General features: G+C 39.2%; 2 protein-coding genes across 3 annotated transcripts in view; one reads left to right on the forward strand and one right to left on the reverse strand.

Moving 5' to 3' along the window:
• Positions 1–21,952, forward strand: part of sun2 (Sad1 and UNC84 domain containing 2) — a 332,438-nt gene that overhangs the window by 73,638 nt on the left and 236,848 nt on the right. The window lies entirely within an intron of this gene.
• mgat3b (beta-1,4-mannosyl-glycoprotein 4-beta-N-acetylglucosaminyltransferase b) overlaps positions 17,648–21,952 on the reverse strand; it is a 57,404-nt gene continuing 53,099 nt past the window's right edge. For both annotated transcript variants that reach the window (XM_087809894.1, XM_087809903.1), the window contains exon 5: positions 17,648–18,594. In XM_087809894.1, coding sequence (XP_087666020.1) covers positions 18,103–18,594 — 492 coding nt within the window. In that variant the 3' untranslated portion in view covers positions 17,648–18,102. The remainder of the gene's footprint in view (positions 18,595–21,952) is intronic.

Genomic DNA, 21,952 nt, shown 5'->3' on the forward strand with positions numbered 1-21,952 from the left:
GGATAGTGTACGTACTAACTAGAACGCAAATTCTCCACAGATAGTATGTCTCAAATCGCATACTACTCTTAGTATACTAGAAGTTAGTATGCATCAGGATAGTGTACGTACTAACTAGAACGCAAATTCTCCACAGATAGTATGTCTTAAATCAAACACTGCTGCTACACACTAACAGGAAATGATGCGACAGCTTCTTCTTCTTCTACTATTTAACAATGTTGAGACCAACTGTTGGAACGCTATCGCCACCTGCTGGCAGCACGTTTTGCAAGTTTGGAAAAAGAAATAAAGAAAAAATATGAGAATTGAGATAATCGTGAGATATTTAAGCTGGTATCAGCACCGAAGACGTGTTTATCCTCCTACTGCTGCGGAAAATGCATCTGTAAGTACTGTATATGCATATATATGCATATATATATGACGTAACTTCCGATTAAAACGTCATTAAGATGGCGGCCGTTTAGGGTGTTTAGTGTCCATCGTACAATACTCAGTTTTGTGGACGTTTTAGTGACAATTTATCATTAAATTTCCCATACTAAGAATTGAGACGCACTTACGCACTAAAAATTCTAACTTTAAGTACGCTAGTATGCGATTTGAGACACAGCCCATGTCTGATGTATGGAAATAGTAAACTAATATTCAAGTTTTTGGGGAATGGGTGCATGGTGGAACGAGTGCCCAGATGGTTGTCTTTGTGTTTGTGATGGTGTATTGATCTGTGCTTGGTTTTATGCTTGTGTATCTTGACGTTCATTACTTAACGAGTGTTTTTCCTCTGCAGCCAATTAGAGCACCAGCCAAGTTAACTTTTACAAGGCTGTGAAAATTCAACGGTCTGTATGAGGCAGACTTATTCGTCATTATAACCACAAAGAAAAGCAGTGGGAAGTAAATTTAGGTCCAATTATCTCAATCTGGAGCTAAGTGCGCGTTGAGCAGATGAACAGTCGGATTAGCCACGTTCTGCGGCTGATTCTGTGTGGTTGCAGACACTAATTAGATAAGAGGACACTGGATTGATGAAGTTCCCACACAGATAGTGGGCTGAGTCTGTGTTTATAAGGAAACGCATGAGACAGTCCAAAAAGTTATTTTCCAAGCTTCTCAAAGATAATAATAATCAACCAGTTCAGAGTGAAAAGAGTTCAGTTCACGCCTCACTCACCAAAGAAAACCACACTCAGTCCAAACAACACAACATTAACACTCATTCATTGAACAACTTCATCTAAACCAGGAGGGTTCAATGTTTGTTGTTCAATGCAGAGGCTTGGTTTGCAACAGGACGTCGAGGCAGAAGAGTCATTCAGGGTCTGTAAAGACTTCTGCAGAGGGACCAGGACCACGGCTGGGGCTCTCAAATTGAAGTGCATGTGCAGAACCAATAGTAGAAACGTTGTCTGTGATCAAACGAAATAGTTATGTATATAGTGTGCAGTGTGTTATGAGTGATGTGTGTATAATTTCAGATATTATTGTTACAGTTGTTTTTTAGTTTTACTTCTCAGTTTCATGACCACTTGGTCTTGTTCTTGTTTTTGTCCTTGTCCTGAGCTTTGTCTCAAATCGCATACTTCTCTTAGTATACTAGAAGTTAGTATGCATCAGGATAGTGTACATACTAACTAGTACGCACATTCTCCACAGATAGTATGTCTCTAATCAAACTCTGCTGCTACGCACTAACCGGAAATGATGCGGCAGCTTCTTCTTCTACTACTATTTTACGATTGTTGCAACCAGCTGTAGGAACACTAGCGACACCTGTTGGCAAGTTTTGAAGAAGAAATAAAGAAAAAATATAAAAAACGAAATATTCACAAGATATTTAAGCTAGTATCAGCACAGAAGACGTGTCATCCTCCTACTGTTGGCTGAAAATGCACCTGTAAGTATATATATATATATATGGAGTCGTTAAGGTTAGAAAGTATACTCAGTTTTTTGGAGGCGTTTTAGTGACAATTTAATGTGCATGGCGCACTTAAGCACTAAAAATACCAACTTTGAGTACGCAAATATACGATTTGAGATACAGCTCTGGTCTTGCTTTGAGATTGTTTTGTTCCACGGTATTCACTTGTTATTGTCGGTCTATAAGATGCTCGTATTCCTGATAATCAAAGAAATTGTGTCCGTGAATGTATACGCAGGGTACACAACGCAGTGGTTGTTACGATCGCTTAAAAGTAGGAAGGTTGCCTCTAGGTCGGGAGGGGATTTTCTTACCGTGTTGCTCCGGTTTCCTCCCTCAGTCCAAAAACATACAGAGGTTGATTAAGAACATTTCCGTTGGTGTGATTGTGTTTGAATGGTTGTCTGTCTTTGTGTGTCCTGCAACAAACTAACAAACCAAAATTATTGGAAAAGGTAGACTTGAAAGTTGCTAAATACTGTAATCGAGTTGTTGTTATTCGAGTCTGTTCTCCTGCCTTTTACTTCTTAAATCACAAGTTTTTTTATTTATTTTATTTATTAACATATGACTGGCAAAGTCTCTTTTACACAGCTCAAAAATGTAATTTTCTGGATAGTTAAAAAGATTTAAGTCTGTTATGTGTTAAAACGTTGGCCAGCCATAAGTCTTCCATGTAGTCCTATGGTTGTGGGACAAACATTACAAGGCTATAAACATAAGTTCAAGACAGTTTTATTCTAGTTTTTGTGGTTTAACGGCTGTTCCCTTGAGGCCAACAGCTGGTTTCATGGCAATCACTGAGATTGGAAACAGGAAGTTCGGTGCAGTGGCCTCCTGATAGCTAGCACATGATTCCTGATATTGATTCTACTCGACTGCTTAAGTTAACAAAATCAATGAAGGACGAAGATGTCGTCAGTATTATGCATCTCCTGGTTCTCGTAGTCGTCCAATCATTGAATTCTGAACGCCTCAGACGGGAGAGCTTCAGCCATCGCTCCGGCAGGTTTCAGCAGGTTGTCTGTGCTGGTACTTCAATCAGTGTGATTGTTTCCTGCTGCGGCTCATCACGCCTCCTCATATTCAGACCGAGAACTGAGCATTTCCCCCTACCAGTGTGGCCTCGCTGATATTTGCAAGCTCATATTCTGACTCCAGGACCAGCCGTGAGGGGAAGACATCAACAGAAGTGTCACTCAAGGTGATGGTGCTCCACCAAAGTCCATGATTATCTCCCGAGTCTGTCTACGTACAACTGGATCATTATCTTCCCGATGATTCGGTACAATTTCGAGTCTGATCGTTATAGCAGTACCACTTTACTTTTCCTCTGATTTTCTGAGATGATTGAACGGTGCTCTTCATTTGCTCGAGCAAGTGACCGGTCAAAACTTGACCTCAACTGTTTATAGACATGCTTCTATTCACTTCAATCATGGCTTAAGTTCTGAAAGTATTTTTCTATACTATAAGGAAAGGAAAATGTTTCTTATATCATATGCCGGCTGTGGTTTATAGGGGCTGAGGGGAATCCGTTTTCAAGACAGCTTACACTGTTGCGATGTGGATAGTGGAGTCTGAAACAAACACGTTGAATCTATTGTAAAGCTGCTTTAAATGCTTGGGTTTAAACCTACGACATAGGGCCAAAATGTTACACCTAGTACTCTGTATGTCACGATCTGAATGGAGTGGAAGCCAAGTGCTAGTGACATAATCTCAGACACGAGGAGCATATATGCAATTTGACATTACAATTCCAAGAAAACACAAGCATTATGTAAGATACTTAGTAAGTGACAGTGCCTCTCTAGACCAGGGTCACAAAAATAAATACAGATTAAAGTCTCTTAAAGGCCAAGACAACATAAAGACAAACACATAAATAGGAAAAAACAGAGATTAGGAAAAAGCCTGCACTAATAAAAAGGTCTCAAGATGTTTCTTGAAGGAGTCAGTAGATCATCAAACACAGATGTTTCTTGAAGGAGTCAGTAGATCATCAAACACAGAGGTAGAGGAAGATTGTTCCAAAGCAAACCATCAACGGACCTCAGAGCCCGAGCCGGACTGGATATGGATTTAAGGATCGGAGAAATGTGAGTTCTTCTACTAGAGCAGGGCAGAATTCTCGCTGCAGAGTTTTGTATTAACTGCAGGCGAGACAGATCCTTCTTGTTTAGACACCAAAATAAACTGTTACAATAGTCTAAACAAGAATTAAGAGTCCACAATCACATAAACAACAAGAGTTCAATATCTTCTAGAATGTCCAAAGCCAAAATGTTTACCGAACCGGGGAATAAAACGGGAAACAAAAGGAAACAGGGAATCATACAGATGAATAACGATGATCTTGAACTCTGGTCTGGAACCCGATGGTTGGATATATGCAGGTGATTGATCAAGACAAGGTAGAAAGTGACTATTTAAAATAAAACTTAATGAAAAGGAAGCATGACATGATATATTATAATGTATATTTAATCAACAGTTCTGAGTTTATTTCTTAAACTTAAATTTAATACACGTCTTTAAAGCTTATTTAGGGCAACTAGATTAACTAGATTTGCTTGGACTGCAGATGATCCAGAGGTCAGAGTTATGTTTGTCTTGCTTAAACGTTACCTTCAACACCTTCCTTGAATAGACTGCATCGTTCCACATTTGGAAAATATTCTTCCTAAAATCTTCTCCCAGCTAGGAATACCTGGAACACAGTGGATGGACCTTAATGGACTTTTCTCCATGTGAAGAAACTGAAGTTCTACTTTGGATCTCTCCAGAAGGACAATAAACCTATGTCTGAGGGAGAGTCCGGACAGAAGAAGGCATTTTGATCGCTTGTATTCACGATCCATTTTTTGCATTTTACACTAGAATTTACAGCAATAACTTATGATGGGGAAGCGCAGGTCAGAGTTCACGCACCCTCGTCACCCCTTGTAGTTAAACCATTGGGGGGAGAACGACAAATCACTCTTGACTCGCCCCTGATTGATGGCTTTAAGTGTAAACGTGACGGAGCTTAACCTGAGCTACGCTGGAAATTTTCCACACCATTGAACCGACTACAAAAAAAAGTTCTTTACACAATCAATTTTCCTCTCAACTCTCCGACAAAGCCGCAAATTGCAGGTCAAGACGGCCATATCCAACGTGGTGTTCGCCAATTTGTTCTAGTGGCACCAAAAAAGGCTTCAAAAACTTCCTAGTCTGCTTTAAAGGCAAAAGAAACACTTTTGCCTCAGATTCTTATATTCAAAAACACATACTTGCATAACATAATTTCATTCACCATCTGGCCCTTAGAAATAGGACTGAGAACCCTGGAACTTCCCTGTGATTATTTTCGTGTGTCGCTGCGGCTGCTCTGGCAAGTGAACATGACATTACCCTCATGTTGAGACGTACAAACGGAATCTCCTCCCACTCTCTGAGGTGTTGTGACTTCAGATCTGCAACAACAACAGCTCGGGCTGCAGGTCCCTCTCACCAGCACCTCTGATGCGAACATGTAAACCTGTGTTTAATCCAGAAAGGAAGATTATTTTTAAAAATTAAAGTAGGTTGAAGTGATAAATAAAACATTAACTCTAATGATGTGGCGTCCCTCGACCCAATGGCTTTGAGAATGCGACCGTGAATACTATATTTAAAAAGACACATTCTTCTAATAATATTAAAAGCATTCATATAAAGCAAACACTTCACCTCATTGGGCGCATCGAGGGAATCAAATGAACTTCAGGAGCTCCACACTGACATGAAGACACACAGCAAAATAACCAGCAATGTTGACGAGAGAAAAAATAGCTTGCTGGTCGGTCTGTGTGCGCATCTAAAACGACCCCCACAGAAACCGTGAACAATAGTTCCACCAAGGTAGTAACTTTATAATTAAAGAACATACACAAATAACTTATCTATTTAATATTTATTGATATTAGATTCACGTTACCTGTTTCATATTGTTTTTATTGAAGTTTACCTCTGCTATAATCTCTGCTTTAATTTTTGTTCACCGTACTAAGTTTACCTTTTTATTTTATTTGTATATTATAAGTGTTTCAACAGGTCTTTTTAAATTTAATGTTAAATTTGCTGTTCGTTTTTTTTATTTATTATGTTGTGACATGACTCTGAGGAGACAAATATCTGACTGTGTGTTCAAATGTCCATAATTTCCTATCAGCGAGCATGTATTTATATATAAGTCCTCTGTGTGTAAATCATACCAAGGGCTTGGATAAATGAGTGAGAGCTGGAACAAATAAAACAGAATGCGCTTCTCTTAAAAAGCAACACTACACTTCGCTCTTGTGGGAAAAAGATCTAAATGTGTCATCAGGTCCTCAGAGTGTGTTATGTATTCCATAATAATCATTTTTGATGTTTACAAAACTAGTTTTAAAGACTTGGATTCTCATCTGTTTACAGTCCATAGCGGTTCAGCAGAAAATCTCTATCATGATCAAGTTTTTGTTTATTAGATCCAGGCTCGAGGAGTCAGTAGATCCATCAAGCAGACGGAGAGAAGGATCGTTCCAAAGCTCAGGAAACATCTTAAGATATTCTTATTTGTGCTTTTCTCTGATTTTCTGGGACTTCTGTGTTTATCTTATGTGTCTTGATCTTTTAAAATATATATTTTAACTGTTTATTGTTTTGTGACCCTGGTCTAGAAAGGTGCTTTACAAATAACCTTTACTTACTTACTTTCTTAGCCGTAATTTCACTTGTATTTAATACATTTGAAAATACATTTCTTATTTTAGAATCTGACTGGTGTTTTTTGTTTGTTTTCAAGTTTATGTCATGTAAACAGCAGCAACAGAAACTAGATCCGTCTCACATGAAGAAGAGTCCAAACGAGGCCAAGAAGTGGTGCTGCCCTCTGCTGGCGCGAGAAGTACACTTGACTCCAAAGGTTAAAATTTTAAAATTAATTTATTATATTGTCTTTGTCATAGAACTCCATGGTTAACATACAGCAATAGAGAACACGTGATTTTTTTTTCCTCGAAACATCACTTAACTTAAATGTACACTTATCCTTAAGACCCCGCAAACAAGAAAAGAAAAAAAAAAAGTTTAGTTGTCGAGAGAATGTTCGTCATTCTGTTATTTGTCCAAGAGAAGCTTCTTCCTCCTCGTCCTCCTCATCCACGGATCTTGCCTTCAGACGAGAGAACACATGGACTCAGTGGCACAGAGATGAATACATGATGGAGGTGTTGAAACAAGAGCGTTTACAGATTCACATTCTACAAACATTCCTGGATTTAAAAAAAAAACAAAGGAACAAAAAACCACATAAAAAGAGACAAGTACAGAATTTTCAGTGCATGATGCCTTTTTTTTTGTGATGCCATATTCTGGGATTTAAATGGACCATGTAAAGGTTGAAGCGAAAAAACCTGCAGGATTCTATTGATTTGAGGGTTTTGCATGTGATCCTCGTAAAGCTGCTGCAGACTTTCAAAACAAAATTGGACCAAGAAATCTACTATAAAAATCATTTATCCTTTCATCACTTAAAATGTAACCGATATATATATATATATATATATTTAATGTTGTAAATGTATTTATCTTTTAAGTTCATTTCAAACAAGGTTTGGTAAATATTCTCTATTTTAAAAATTGAAAAAACATTTTAATTAATATTTTAATGTTGTTTCTTTTTTACTATCAATTTTACATTTAATTTAATTGACTAAGAAGTAAACCTTCCGATCTCTGACTCCAGAAGCTGAATGTTTTTGTCATGAAGGGTAAATATATTAAGGGTTTTTAAAATAAACAACTGAAAAAATAAAAAAACAGGTGAGGAAAAGCTGCTGCAGGTTTACTCTGGACACCACTTTTAAAGCCGATTTACTAATGAATTATTTAAAAAAAAAAAAGAAGAAAAAATCATGAATAAGTTACATGGTCTCTTTAAATTACTAGACGGTATTTTAAATCTGGCAACCCGGCAGGAGGCAACAGGGAGTTGATGGATATGAATCTGGCAACCATGTGTGTTTGTTAATTGCTGCAGACAGAATTCAGCCCAAAGGAGGCCAAGCTTGTTTGCTTATGTGTGTGTGAGAGTGTGTGTGTGTGTGTGTGTTCTCGGTCTAAGGCAGATGAGTTGTGCTCGATGCTGATATGAATACAAAAAAAAAATATTGCCAGACAGTAATTAGCAGGATCGTTTAGCTGCACATTTTTCTCATGGTAATGAAACTCTCAGCAACAAAATGGAAAATTAAATCTCCCAAAACAACATCCATCGATTCGTCAAAATTATAACCAGTGACGGAAAAACAAATCAAAGAAGCTAACACTGTGTTAGATACAGTCATTCAATCATGCATAACAACAGAAACACAAAGTAAAGGTGCAAGAAAATGGTTATTTTTAAAGGCAGATGATTTTTCTTTTTTGGCAACTCTCAATGAAATCTCTCAATTAAACCAAAAACTGACAAACATTTGTATACAGTGATGTTGCATGTGATTGGTGGAGAAAGAAAAACAAAATGGAAATACATTTTTTGGTCCACAAAATACACAAATACATTTGTTTCCCAAATTATAAATAATGATTATAAAAACACACTTATTTTCAGACTTGAGAGACATGGTCGTCATTGTTGTTTTTGCAAATATATTCAAGGTATTTATCGTATAAAACCACTATGAAGAGTTTGTAAATTCCATATGATTAGAATAAAACTTAATTTCCAACGACATCTGTCTCAATTGTAACGTGAATTAAATGTGTGGCATGGATTATTTTTATTCATTTTAAATTGTGATAAAAAGCAGATTATTATGGTTCAATGAATCAAAAGGAATTGTTCTTTATTCGTGTGTTTAACCAAGCATAGAGTAATACTCTGCACACTAGGTGTCACCAGTGAACACTAATGTTTGGATCCATCATGCTGACATAAGCAATAATTTAAAATGAACAGTCTGTGGTTGTAGCACACACACACACACACACACACAACTTCATAATACATTAATTATCAAGCAGCCTAGTGCGTCAGTTCACACAAAGGTCAACACGTGACACAGAAAAAACAAGAAAAATGTTCAAACCAGACAGAAAGACACACAAAAAAAAGTGCAAACGAACCAAAATAGAACCCGAAAGAGGCTGAGATTTCCTCTCCGCCTGAACCCCCTCTGGAGGCTCCTTCCCTCTCGTCTTTCCCACGCTCACCTCTCCGTGACCCCGCCAGACATGGAAGCCTCACTAATGTGGCCGAAGATTCGCAGACGGGAGGAGAGCAACGATGGTCTGTTTGTTGTGGAATCTGAGTGACTAACACCGATCCTGCCTCCTTCACTTCCTAATCTCGTTTTTTTTGTGTTTTTTTGGACGGAATTTTTGGGTCCATTTCTGTCGGTTTGGAAATCGGAGCTGGCCTGAGATCAGCGTTCCCAAAAGTGTTCGGCAGAGCAGTGGAAAGTGATTATTTTATAGAGCTACAGTTCCGAGCACACGTTCTCTCACTCCGGTGTTTACGTTAGAGAATGTATTTTCCACTATGATCCTGGAATTCTTAGGATTGAACTATAGTTCCAGCCACACACACACACACACACACACACACTCGGGTTCCACAGTATGTTGTTGCCATGGACACTAACACGGTCCAGATGTGAGATACCTCAGCAGGTGACATCATTTAGGGAGTAGAAACTGGATGCTCTGCACACACATCCACACTTAAAATGTATCCCAGCTTCACTGCATCCATTACTGTGTAAAACTCACCACTAGTTACTACGAACACTTAAAGAGGTAGTTAATGACTCATGTAAGTCACTCACAGCAAGTTTTATCACAACATATTTGACTTTTCAGTTTTAGACTTGACCTTGGAAAAAACGTTCTGAAATCAAATTCACAAACCTGATCAGAAAATACCTTTATTTGTTACCAAACTTTGAATTAACATTTTTGCGACTAACAAACAAGCAATGGACAACTGTAGTACTTTATATAATTTATATTATGTTTGCCCCCCCCCCCCCCCACTGTTTAAAGGGCATGGGTCAAACTCATCTGGCCTGCCATGTCAATTTAATGGCCCACAAGAGCTTTATAAGCATATAATGTGTATAATAAAAAAGTAACTTATTGCTTTTTGAGCTTAAGTTTGACGCCCATGATTAATAACCAAATACTTTTACTTTGAATAATTGTTCATGTTCATATACTTGAGTATAATCGATGCAGGTAAATGTTCTTGTATTTAAGTCAAATGCAAGTTTTAGTCATGTCTGTATCCAGGTATAACTGACTAGAATGATGACAAATGTACGTGTAATTAAGATCTTGCTAACTTTGTTACGCAACGACCTAGCTATTTTTTTTTACAACCCCTTTCAACTTAAGGGTGGACATGATAGCGATTGTAACGTTTCAAAATGAGTTGACGTCAAAGTTAAGGCCCCGGGGGCCAAATGTTGCCCACCAAGTTATTTTCTGTGGCCAAAGATTAGTACTTGTAGTTCTACTCTTGGACCACGAGTACTAGAGTTTCTGCTGATGTTCGGTTGCCAGGAATGCTAGCACGTTTAAGCGTTATTAAGAGCTTGATAGCTTTCGAACGGCTTTTTTTTTTGCTAATGACAATGTAGCTCTATTTGCTACTTGGCGTTTCATCTTATAGCGGACGTGATGACAATATTTGTATCGCTTAAAAATAAGTAGGCTTAACTCTGTATCTTCGGAGTGTCAAAAGGAAGGCCCGGGATAAACGGTGGGTTAAAAATTGAAATGGACTAACGTTCACGTTGATGACCTAAAAAGATGCCAGTGTTTAAAAACCTATTAGACGGGATTGATTGGTGAGAAAACGAAGATGGATCAAGCTTTCAAGATTGAAATCAGACAATAACTCATACTTCCTGTTTGGTAAGTATACATTTTTGTTGGGTAATTTTGTGTGTTTTAGTTGGATTCAAAGTATCGGCGATGCTAGCATAGCGTGCTAATTCAAACAGTCAATCAGTTCTGTATGTTGTTGTGTAACATCACTCATGTAGCACAACAACTTTGCCTCTTTATTTTTTCTTCTACATCAACCTCCTTTGATTGAAACCGCTTTGGCGCCGAACAGTGCCGCCGACTCTTTTTTTTTGATCCGAGGCCAAACGTACGCCGAGCCAAAAGTTTTGACTGCACGTTCGCCTCCATCTGTCTACGCGCTGTCACTCTCCACTTTCATCTGCCCTGATCGATGGTGACACAACATATGGACCTGAAGAAGAAAAAAAATAAAGCCCCACCAACCACTGCGTCTTATTATTCACTGGCACGGACGACCGTTAACATCTATTATTGTTAATACTTTCCCACTAATTGCCTTTGGTTGGGTTGTTTAAAAGGATTTTGTTTTAAGATTAATTCAACTAGAAACAGTGGTTAACTTAAAATGCTGAATCAATACAACATATCAAGAAACACTGAATCACCTCTGCTGTGTCTCAAATCGCATACTAGCGTACTCAAAGTTAGTATTTTTAGTGCTTAAGTGCGTCTCAATTCTTAGTATGCGAAAATTAGTGCGCCATGCACACTAAATTGGTGTACTAAAACCCCCACAAAACTGAGTATGGTTCGATGGACACTATGTACCCTAAACGGCCGCCATCTTAATGTTTTAGACGTTTTAATCGGAAGTTACGTCATCTATACATGCATATATATATATATATATATATATATATATACTTACAGGTGCATTTTCAGCAGCAGTAGAAGGATGACACGTCTTCGGTGCTGATACCAGCTCAAATATATTGCTAATATTTAGATTCTCATATTTTTTCTTTATTTCTTTTTCCAAACTTACAAAACGTGCTGCCAGCAGGTGGCGATAGTGTTCAAACAGCTGGTTGCAACCATCGTTAAATAGCAGTAGAAGAAGAAGCTGTCGCGTCATTTCCTGTTAGTGCGTAGCAGCAGAGTTTGATTTGAGACATACTATCTGTGGAGAATTTGCATACTAGTTAGTACGTACACTATCCTGATGCATACTAACTTCTAGTATACCAAGAGAAGTATGCGATTTGAGACACAGCACTCTTCTTAAAGTAGGTTTTGGTGTCGCAGAGAGAGAGAGAGAGAGAGAGCACCCCATTATGAGCATCTAAAGGGTGTCAAGGGTTTGGTAATGACCTCAGAGTGACCTCCAGTCTGCTGATCCTCCGTCACTCGGCGATAACCGAAAAACCACGGACAGGACTGATCGTCGGAGTCGCCTCTAATGGGGGCGAGAGTTTGCTCTCGTTTTTTTTTTTTTCTCGCCCAGCGTTGTTTACAACCGACAGCAGCAGCTGACTCGTGTTTGCCGCGGCGCCCGTTCCCCCCAAATTGCATTTCCCCCTCAAGTTGATTTGTGGGAGGGTTCTCGGCGTAATTAAGGGAAGGAGCCACAACATGGCTGTGATAAGGAGAAGCTCCACATCTGCTCCTGGAATATGTTTCCCCCCACGTTGACCCGCCCACAGCAAGAGCGAGAATAAACCAACAGAAGTGGAAAACAGTTTTTTTTTTTTTTTCCTGGCACCTTTTCACTCTTTCTTTCTCAGAAAAGAGTGTCTACGGCACGGGATGGAGACCGGAAACAAACTAATGATGTTTGTCCAGCGAAGGGATCGGCCCCGATGAACAGTTTGATTAGAAACACAGATATCATCATGAACGCTGAAGGTTTGAATCACATAAATAAAAAAAAAAAAGAGATGTTGATTGTATATCATTCTCTCTCCCTCTTGTACCTCAAGACCTCTCGTCAGATTTTCGCTCTCGCTCGGGTGTAACTACTGCCTCTTCCCCGGGAAGATGAGCTTCCGAAATGGCGTGCTGTTCACGGCTGGCGCAACTTCCTGGGTCATCAAAGTGAGAATCAAAGCGAGCTGCTCTGAGGTGTGACATCTCTCTCTGCTGGAGTCAGACGCTCGGCTAATAAGACGTTCAGATTCCTGCTGCGAGGACTGCAGGCTGAACATCTTTGTCTTTAGTGTTCGGGGCTCGAGTTTTTCAACAGTCAGACCCGGAGAACGACGTCCGGAAACGAACATCGTGCTAGAGCTATTTGCTAAAGGTATTCGATGTTATGAAAATTAACAATTGGCGTCACAACCTCTCAAATCATTTCATATTTATCTCAGTTCAAACCAGCAGCTAAAGGAAATCCTCGTAGTGACTGAGGACGAGAGGATACAGTCGACTCCAGCAGGTTTTACATATATTGGTTTCAAAACAAATGGAAGCAGTTACGGCTTCGTCAAGAGTTGTGCGGTCGGTAAATTCTGCAACACCGGAGTCAAGTACTCGACAATACTACACATATATCCTTGTTACTACAGTAATACATACTATCATCATATGTATTTCCAGATGCTCTCCAATAAAAACTCAGTTTTATTGCTTTTATCTTATAAATAACTGACTTTCAAAATACCTCGACATCATTTAGTAAGATGGCGCTTCATGAAGCTTCGTTTTAAGAACTCACTAGAGGGCGCCGTCTGCTCTATAATACTCGGCTGTGAACAATCATTTGAATGACAGTCTTAAAAAACGAAAACCCTTATTAACCAGGCTTTAAAAGTGAGGCTTCACGAAGCTTCACAGCCAAGCTTTACAGAGTTTTAACAAGTGAGACGAGCGGAAAAAGGTTGGAGAAGTAAAACCTTGAAATGTTCTAATCTTCTGTTTATGTGGGACGATACCATCGGACTGTTGGGAATTTATCAAGAGCACCGTCGCCATGGCGATGACAGGGCTTGGTGATGTAACCTCCTCGTCTCTCAGCGGACCCACAATCGCATTTGACTCTGACTCGTCCATTTCATTCCTTAAGAATTTAGGTCGAAGAGCCTATGATGTCAAAACTAGAAAAAAGGTTTTTGTTGCAAATATTATTTCTTAAATTAAGATCGAAGTTATCGAGATCTTATGTTTAGAATTGAAAATTGGTGGAGTATATATTTTTAACTGAGGATTTAAATTATTTTGAAATAACTCCAACATGTAGAATTAAACTCAAGGCTCCACGGACGGTGGATGCTTTTAAAAAAAGGACTCAAACAATACCTTTTTTAAAAAAAAGCATCCACCCAAACTTAACATTTTTATTTTTAATATCTTTACCTTGTTTTATTGTTTCTATCCTGCTTTAAAACTGTAACACTTTAAGATTTGTTGACCAAATGTAAATGCAATACAAATAAAATCAATTATTGTTATTATTACTAACTATTACGATCAACTTATGCCACTATTAGTATTCTACCAACGACCATGAGACAGCCTGGCGAAAAAAGTATTGGTTTAAGATGAATTAAATAAATGATAAACAATTTTAAATAAATTAAAGAATTGATAATTAACTTCGAAATATATTTTTATTTCTTTAAAATGTTTATCAAAGCCAATGACTCATATATTTATATATTATATATATTATATTATATTTAAACACATAATCTGGAACCAAACAAAAAAAAACATTTTGAAAACTGTTTAAATAGATAAATAAAGATTTTACATTAAAACAATCCTTCCCTGACCGACATTAGCTCCGAGGGCTCGGAACACAACAGCTCGACCCGAACAGCTGCCATCAAAGACCCCGAACGCCACAGAGGACGCATCACGGATCAGAAGCAACTGTCCATCGGCTTATCTGCTCGTGTCCACAGGCGTGCGAGCGACTGACCTGACGGACAACGCGGCAGGAATGATAACGACCGTTTTTCTTTTCTCACAGTAATTGGACCGAGGCCTCCGGGCTCACCTGACGGGCCAAGAAATTGAATTTCAAATGATCTGTTTATGGTTAAATCCCTTATTATGGGCGTCTGAACCGATGCCAAGTAGATAGCAGGACAAAATGTGTGATGAAGCTGCAAATCGAGGCATTAAAATGATGAATGAGTTTGGTTAGAGTCTCATTACGCTAAATTGAAGTTGAAAGATGATTGCGTCCCAAAACTAGGAAAAAAAAAACCTTCTCGTCCTGACCTTGAACGAGCGCCGATAGGAGTGGACGGTGAATGTGTGATATGGGCGAGGAATCGATTTTGACTGTATCTGATCTGACAAGCAATTCCCGTCATCTACCCCCCACACACACGAGTCTTCCTTCTCGAGCCCTTCGCTTTTCCAAAGGCACGTACATGGTGTAACGGAATTAAAAAAAACGTCTTAGAAGACAAGGTTGTTACGCTCGAAACAAGGCAAGACTCATGAATCAGGAGATTACACGCTTCTAGCTCAGTATTCAGAGGAATAAAGGCGAGTCAGTAAAACAGCATGTGGCGAGATTATCAACCCGAAAAAAAACAGCTAGCCTGGATACAACTCAAAATTGTGCAATCAAGACAGAAAATTGAGTTTTGTGTTCCTTATTCCGATATGCCCTTGATGGACATTTGACAGGGATTCATTATATTATCCGTAACACGCTTACAAATTGTGTTACTGTCTCTCAACTTTGGAAATAAAAATCGTATTTGGAAAATGTGAGAATTAAAATTATTAAAATAAAAAAACAACATAATAAATAGTTATTCTAAAATCTTATAAACAAGGGTTTCAGGGTAGTTTAGTTCTTTGATTCTTCTAATGAATAATCCCAAACACTATATTGTTTTTGGTTCTTTTTGAGGTGCAAGTTGAAGAATAAGAATCCCCAAAAAAGGTTGTTTTTTTTCCAAGCGACTGATCAGGTTTGTGCTCCAACCCTAGTGGGAACGCCGCAGGTCTTCGCCCTACTTTTCCATTTCTACGCGTTTGTTGACATAATGATGGGGAAAAAGGCTCGACGGCTTCAAATCTCCGGCCTGATTTATTCGGAGGCGTCCGGCGGCACATTGTCACCCCGGCAACCGTGGGAAAGACGACAGAGAGAGAGAGAGAGAGAGACGGCCTTTATTTTGTCTCCCCGTGTTATCACCTTTTTCTGTCCCTGCCTTCTGCCGCTGACATCCTCGTTCCCGCCCTCCCACGGCTCCACTGTTCTCTCCCTTTTTTCCTCCTGCTAATCTCAGATGCCAAAGACAGATACAGTGCCTTGCGAAAGTATTCGGCCCCCTTGAACCTTTCAACATTTCGCCACATTTCAGGCTTCAAACATAAAGATATACAATTTTAATTTTTTGTCATGAATCAACAACAAGTGGGACACAATCGTGAAGTGGAACGAGATTTATTGGATAATTTAAACTTTTTTAACAAATAAAAAACTGAAAAGTGGGGCGTGCAATATTATTCGGCCCCTTTACTTTCAGTGCAGCAAACTCACTCCAGAAGTTCAGTGAGGATCTTTGAATGATCCAATGTTGTCCTAAATGACTGATGATGATAAATAGAATGCACCTGTGTGTAATCAAGTCTCCGTATAAATGCACCTGCTCTTTGATAGTCTCAGGGTTCTGTTTAAAGCGCAGAGAGAACCATGAAGACAAAGGAACACACCAGGCAGGTCCGAGATACTGTTGTGGAGAAGTTTAAAGCCGGATTTGGATACAAAAAGATTTCCCAAGCTTTAAACATCTCAAGGAGCACTGTGCAAGCAATTATATTGAAATGGAAGTAGTATCAGACCACTGCAAATCTACCAAGACCCGGCCGTCCCTCCAAACTTTCATCTCAAACAAGGAGAAGACTGATCAGAGATGCAGCCAAGAGGCCCATGATCACTCTGGATGAACTGCAGATAACTACAGCTGAGGTGGGAGAGTCTGTCCATAGGACAACAATCAGTCGTGCACTGCACAAATCTGGCCTTTATGGAAGAGTGGCAAGAAGAAAGCCATTTCTCAAAGATATCCATAAAAAGTCTCGTTTAAAGTTTGCCACCTGGGAGACACACCAAACATGTGGAAGAAGGTGCTCTGGTCAGATGAAACCAAAATCGAACTTTTTGGCCACAATGCAAAACGATATGTTTGGCGTAAAAGCAACACAGCTCATCACCCTGAACACACCATCCCCACTGTCAAACATGGTGGTGGCAGCATCATGGTTTGGGCCTGCTTTTCTTCAGCAGGGACAGGGAAGATGGCTAAAATTGATGGGAAGATGGATGGAGCCAAATACAGGACCATTCTGGAAGAAAACCGGTTGGAGTCTGCAAAAGACCTGAGACTGGGACGGAGATTTATCTTCCAACAGGACAATGATCCAAAACATAAAGCCAAATCTACAATGGAATGGTTCACAAATAGACGTATCCAGGTGTTAGAATGGCCAAGTCAAAGTCCAGACCTGAATTCAATCGAGAATCTGTGGAAAGAGCTGAAGACTGCTGTTCACAAACGCTCTCCATCCAACCTCACTGAGCTCGAGCTGTTTTGCAAGGAAGAATGGGCAAGAATTCCAGTCTCTCGATGTGCAAAACTGATAGAGACATACCCCAAGCGACTTGCAGCTGTAATTGCAGCAAAAGGTGGCGCTACAAAGTATTAGCGCAAGGGGGCCGAATAATATTGCACGCCCCACTTTTCAGTTTTTTATTTGTTAAAAAAGTTTAAATGATCCAATAAATTTCGTTCCACTTCACGATTGTGTCCCTCTTGTTGTTGATTCTTGACAAAAAATTAAAATTTTATATCTTTATGTTTGAAGCCTGAAATGTGGCGAAATGTTGAAAGGTTCAAGGGGGCCGAATACTTTCGCAAGGCACTGTATATACCAAATATAAGGTGCATGTGGGGAGAGTGTGAGTTGAACTCTTGAGTCATCTGTTCCTTCAATGACTTAAATAGCGCTTCATACGGGGGAACCAAGTGCAATATCTCCCCGTGCGATCGAAGGCCTGCAGAAGCTTCCACGACCTTCACCAAACCGATCCTCTTCCCTTCGGGCAGACTTTGCTGATATCTCGTCCACAAATCGAGGACAGAACAGGTGATTGACTGGCAGATAGCTTGATATTTCCACCTCAAAAAAGAGGAGGAAATCGGAGGAAATGAAAGGTAATCCAGTGGTTGCATCCATGGTAGATATGATTCAGTGTTCCCTTTAAACCCTGAAATAGTTTTTTGAAAGGGAGTTTTTTAATCCTTCCATCATCAGTGCTGCCTGGTGGAGCTACATTACTCTCCAGAATTAAGTTAAAGAAATACTTCTCAAGTGTTCTCGGTACTTCAGTTTTGTTTGGCCTCTTTGTTGTACGGGTTTTCCAAGAGGTAGCGGTACCTGTCATAGTGCAGCAGCATGTACTTGGGAGCGTACATGTGCTCTTTGGGCTCCACCGGAGGGTACTCCTGCATGGAGCCGTCGAACCAACCCCCCGTCCGGATCAGATCGCGGATGTAGTTGAGGTCGCGCTTGTCCTCGTAGTCGCCCCAGCGAGGGAAGTCTCCGTTCTGCGCCGACACCAGCTTGAAGTAAATCCCCTCCGGAGTGAAGCACCAGGAGCAGTGCCAGCCCGCGAAGTGGAAGGGGCTTCCCACCGACCACTGCACCAGGATGTGGCCCGTGTCATTCTCGTATTTGCGAAATCCAGGCATGGTGTAGTATTCCCTGCGCCGGAGTTTGATGCCGTCGCCGTCGTAGACGTCTCGGAGCATTCCCAGCGTGCAGCCTGACACCACTTCCAGGGAGCCAAACTGCTTCCAGAAAAATCCATACAGTGACTAGAAAAACGAGAGAATCGTGTCAAAACCACCGTTCAGCTCAACGACACGACAGTTAAAGTGATGGTTTCACCCAAGATTCACTTATTTTCTCCTCGCCCTCATGTCGACAAAGAGTTGGGATTATTTTCAGATTAATCTGTTCATTTTAAGAGTTACAGGCAAAAATGTTTGTTCATTTTAATGTAGCGACTGGAGCTCAGTTGTCTTCGTCTCCATCTTCTAACCAAAAAGACACTTAAAAACATCCAAATACTGCTCGTCTGTAACGTCCATCTTGTATTGATGCTTGGACATGACAAATTGTTACGAGAAAAACCTAAATAAATGTAATTTCAGGCTTGTTTTGAGTAGAAGATCCCAAACAATCAGCATAAATAACTTGTTTAAATGAGGATTAATTTTGGAGCTAAGAGACCTGGAATTTAAAATTTAGTCTTGGTCAAGTTTTTCAGGAACCATTCTTCTTGTAGAGGCTTCAACACAAGATGGAAGATACAGACAGACCAACGACACGACAGTTAAAGTGATGGTTCACCCAAGATTCACTCATTTTCTACTCAACCTCATGTCGACAAAGAGTTGGGATTATTTTCAGAGTAACCTGTTCATTTTTAGAGTTATAGGCAAAAATATTTGTTCATTTTAATGTAGCAACCGGAGCTCAGTTGTCTTCATCTCCATCTTCTTACCAAAAATAAACTTAAAAACATCCAAATACTTCCATACTGCTCGTCTGTAACGTCCATCTTGTATTGATGCTTGGACATGACAAATTGTTACGAGAAAAACCTAAATAAATGTAATTTCAGGCTTGTTTTGAGTAGAAGATCCCAAACAATCAGCATAAATAACTTGTTTAAATGAGAATTCATTTTGGGGCAAAGAGACCTGGAATTTAAAATTTAGTCTTGGTCAAGTTTTTCAGGAACAATTCTTCTTGTAGAGGCTTCAACACAAGATGGAAGATACAGACAGCTCAACGACACGACAGTTAAAGTGATGGTTCACCCAAGATTCACTTATTTTCTCCTCGCCCCCATGTCGACAAAGAGTTGGGATTATTTTGAGAGTAATCTGTTCATTTTTAAAGTTGTAGGCAAAAATGTTTGTTCATTTTAATGTAGCAACTGGAGCTCAGTTGTCTTCGTCTCCATCTTCTTACCAAAAATAAACTTAAAAACATCCAAATACTTCCATACTGCTCGTCTGTAACGTCCATCTTGTATTGATGCTTGGACATGACAAATTGTTACGAGAAAAACCTAAATAAATGTAATTTCAGGCTTGTTTTGAGTAGAAGATCCCAAACAATCAGCATAAATAACTTGTTTAAATGAGGATTAATTTTGGAGCCAAGAGACCTGGAATTTAAAATTTAGTCTTGGTCAAGTTTTTCAGGAACAATTCTTCTTGTAGAGGCTTCAACACAAGATGGATGATACAGACAGCTCAACGACACGACAGTTAAAGTGATGGTTCACCCAAGATTCACTCATTTTCTACTCAACCTCATGTCGACAAAGAGTTGGGATTATTTTCAGAGTAATCTGTTCATTTTTAGAGTTATAGGCAAAAATATTTGTTCATTTTAATGTAGCAACCGGAGCTCAGTTGTCTTCATCTCCATCTGCTTACCAAAAATAAACTTAAAAACATCCAAATACTTCCATACTGCTCGTCTGTAACGTCCATCTTGTATTGATGCTTGGACATGACAAATTGTTACGAGAAAAACCTAAATAAATGTAATTTCAGGCTTGTTTTGAGTAGAAGATCCCAAACAATCAGCATAAATAACTTGTTTAAATGAGGATTCATTTTGGAGCCAAGAGACCTGGAATTTAAAATTTAGTCTTGGTCAAGTTTTTCAGGAACAATTCTTCTTGTAGAGGCTTCAACACAAGATGGAAGATACAGACAGCTCAACGACACGACAGTTAAAGTGATGGTTCACCCAAGATTCACTCATTTTCTACTCAACCTCATGTCGACAAAGAGTTGGGATTATTTTCAGAGTAATCTGTTCATTTTTAGAGTTATAGGCAAAAATATTTGTTCATTTTAATGTAGCAACCGGAGCTCAGTTGTCTTCATCTCCATCTTCTTACCAAAAATAAACTTAAAAACATCCAAATACTTCCATACTGCTCGTCTGTAACATCCATCTTGTATTGATGCTTGGACATGACAAATTGTTACGAGAAAAACCTAAATAAATGTAATTTCAGGCTTGTTTTGAGTAGAAGATCCCAAACAATCAGCATAAATAACTTGTTTAAATGAGGATTCATTTTGGAGCCAAGAGACCTGGAATTTAAAATTTAGTCTTGGTCAAGTTTTTAAGGAACAATTCTTCTTGTAGAGGCTTCAACACAAGATGGAAGATACAGACAGCTCAACGACACGACAGTTAAAGTGATGGTTCACCCAAGATTCACTCATTTTCTACTCAACCTCATGTCGACAAAGAGTTGGGATTATTTTGAGAGTAATCTGTTCATTTTTAAAGTTGTAGGCAAAAATGTTTGTTCATTTTAATGTAGCGACTGATGGTCTGTCTGTATCATCCATCTTGTGTTGAAGCCTCCACCAGAAGAATTGTTAACTAACCAAAAAACTTAACCAAGTCTATATTTTAAGTTCCAGGTCTCTTGGCTCCAAAATGAATCCTCATTAAAAACAAGTTATTTATGCTGATTGTTTGGGATCTTCTACTCAAAACAAGCCTGAAATTACATTTAATTAGGTTTTTCTCGTAACAATTTGTCATGTCCAAGCATCAATACAAGATGGACGTTACAGACGAGCAGTATTTGGATGTTTTTAAGTGTCTTTTTGGACGAAGACAAACTGCTTCCAGAAAAATCCATACAGTGAATAGAAACGAGAGAATCGTGTCAAAACCACCGTTCAGCTCAACGACACGACAGTTAAAGTGATGGTTTCACCCAAGATTCACTTATTTTCTCCTCGCCCTCATGTCGACAAAGAGTTGGGATTATTTTGAGAGTTATCTGTTCATTTTTAAAGTCATAGGCAAAAATGTTTGTTCATTTTAATGTAGCGACTGATGGTCTGTCTGTATCATCCATTGTGTTGAAGCCTCCACCAGAAGAATTGTTCCTGAAAGACTTAACCAAGTCTATATTTTAAGCTTGTTTGTAGCAGAAGCTCCAGGTCTCTTGGCTCCAAAGTTAATCCTCATTTAAACAAGTTATTTATGCTGATTGTTTGGGATCTTCTACTCAAAACAAGCCTGAAATAAAGTCTTATTTAGGTTTTTCTCAAAACAATTTGTAATGTCCAAGAATCAGTACAAAATGGACGTAACAGACGACCAGTATGGATGTTTTTA

The sequence above is a fragment of the Callionymus lyra genome, chromosome 1, assembly GCF_982586985.1.
Source record: "Callionymus lyra chromosome 1, fCalLyr1.hap1.1, whole genome shotgun sequence".
Classification (NCBI taxonomy): domain Eukaryota; kingdom Metazoa; phylum Chordata; class Actinopteri; order Syngnathiformes; family Callionymidae; genus Callionymus; species Callionymus lyra.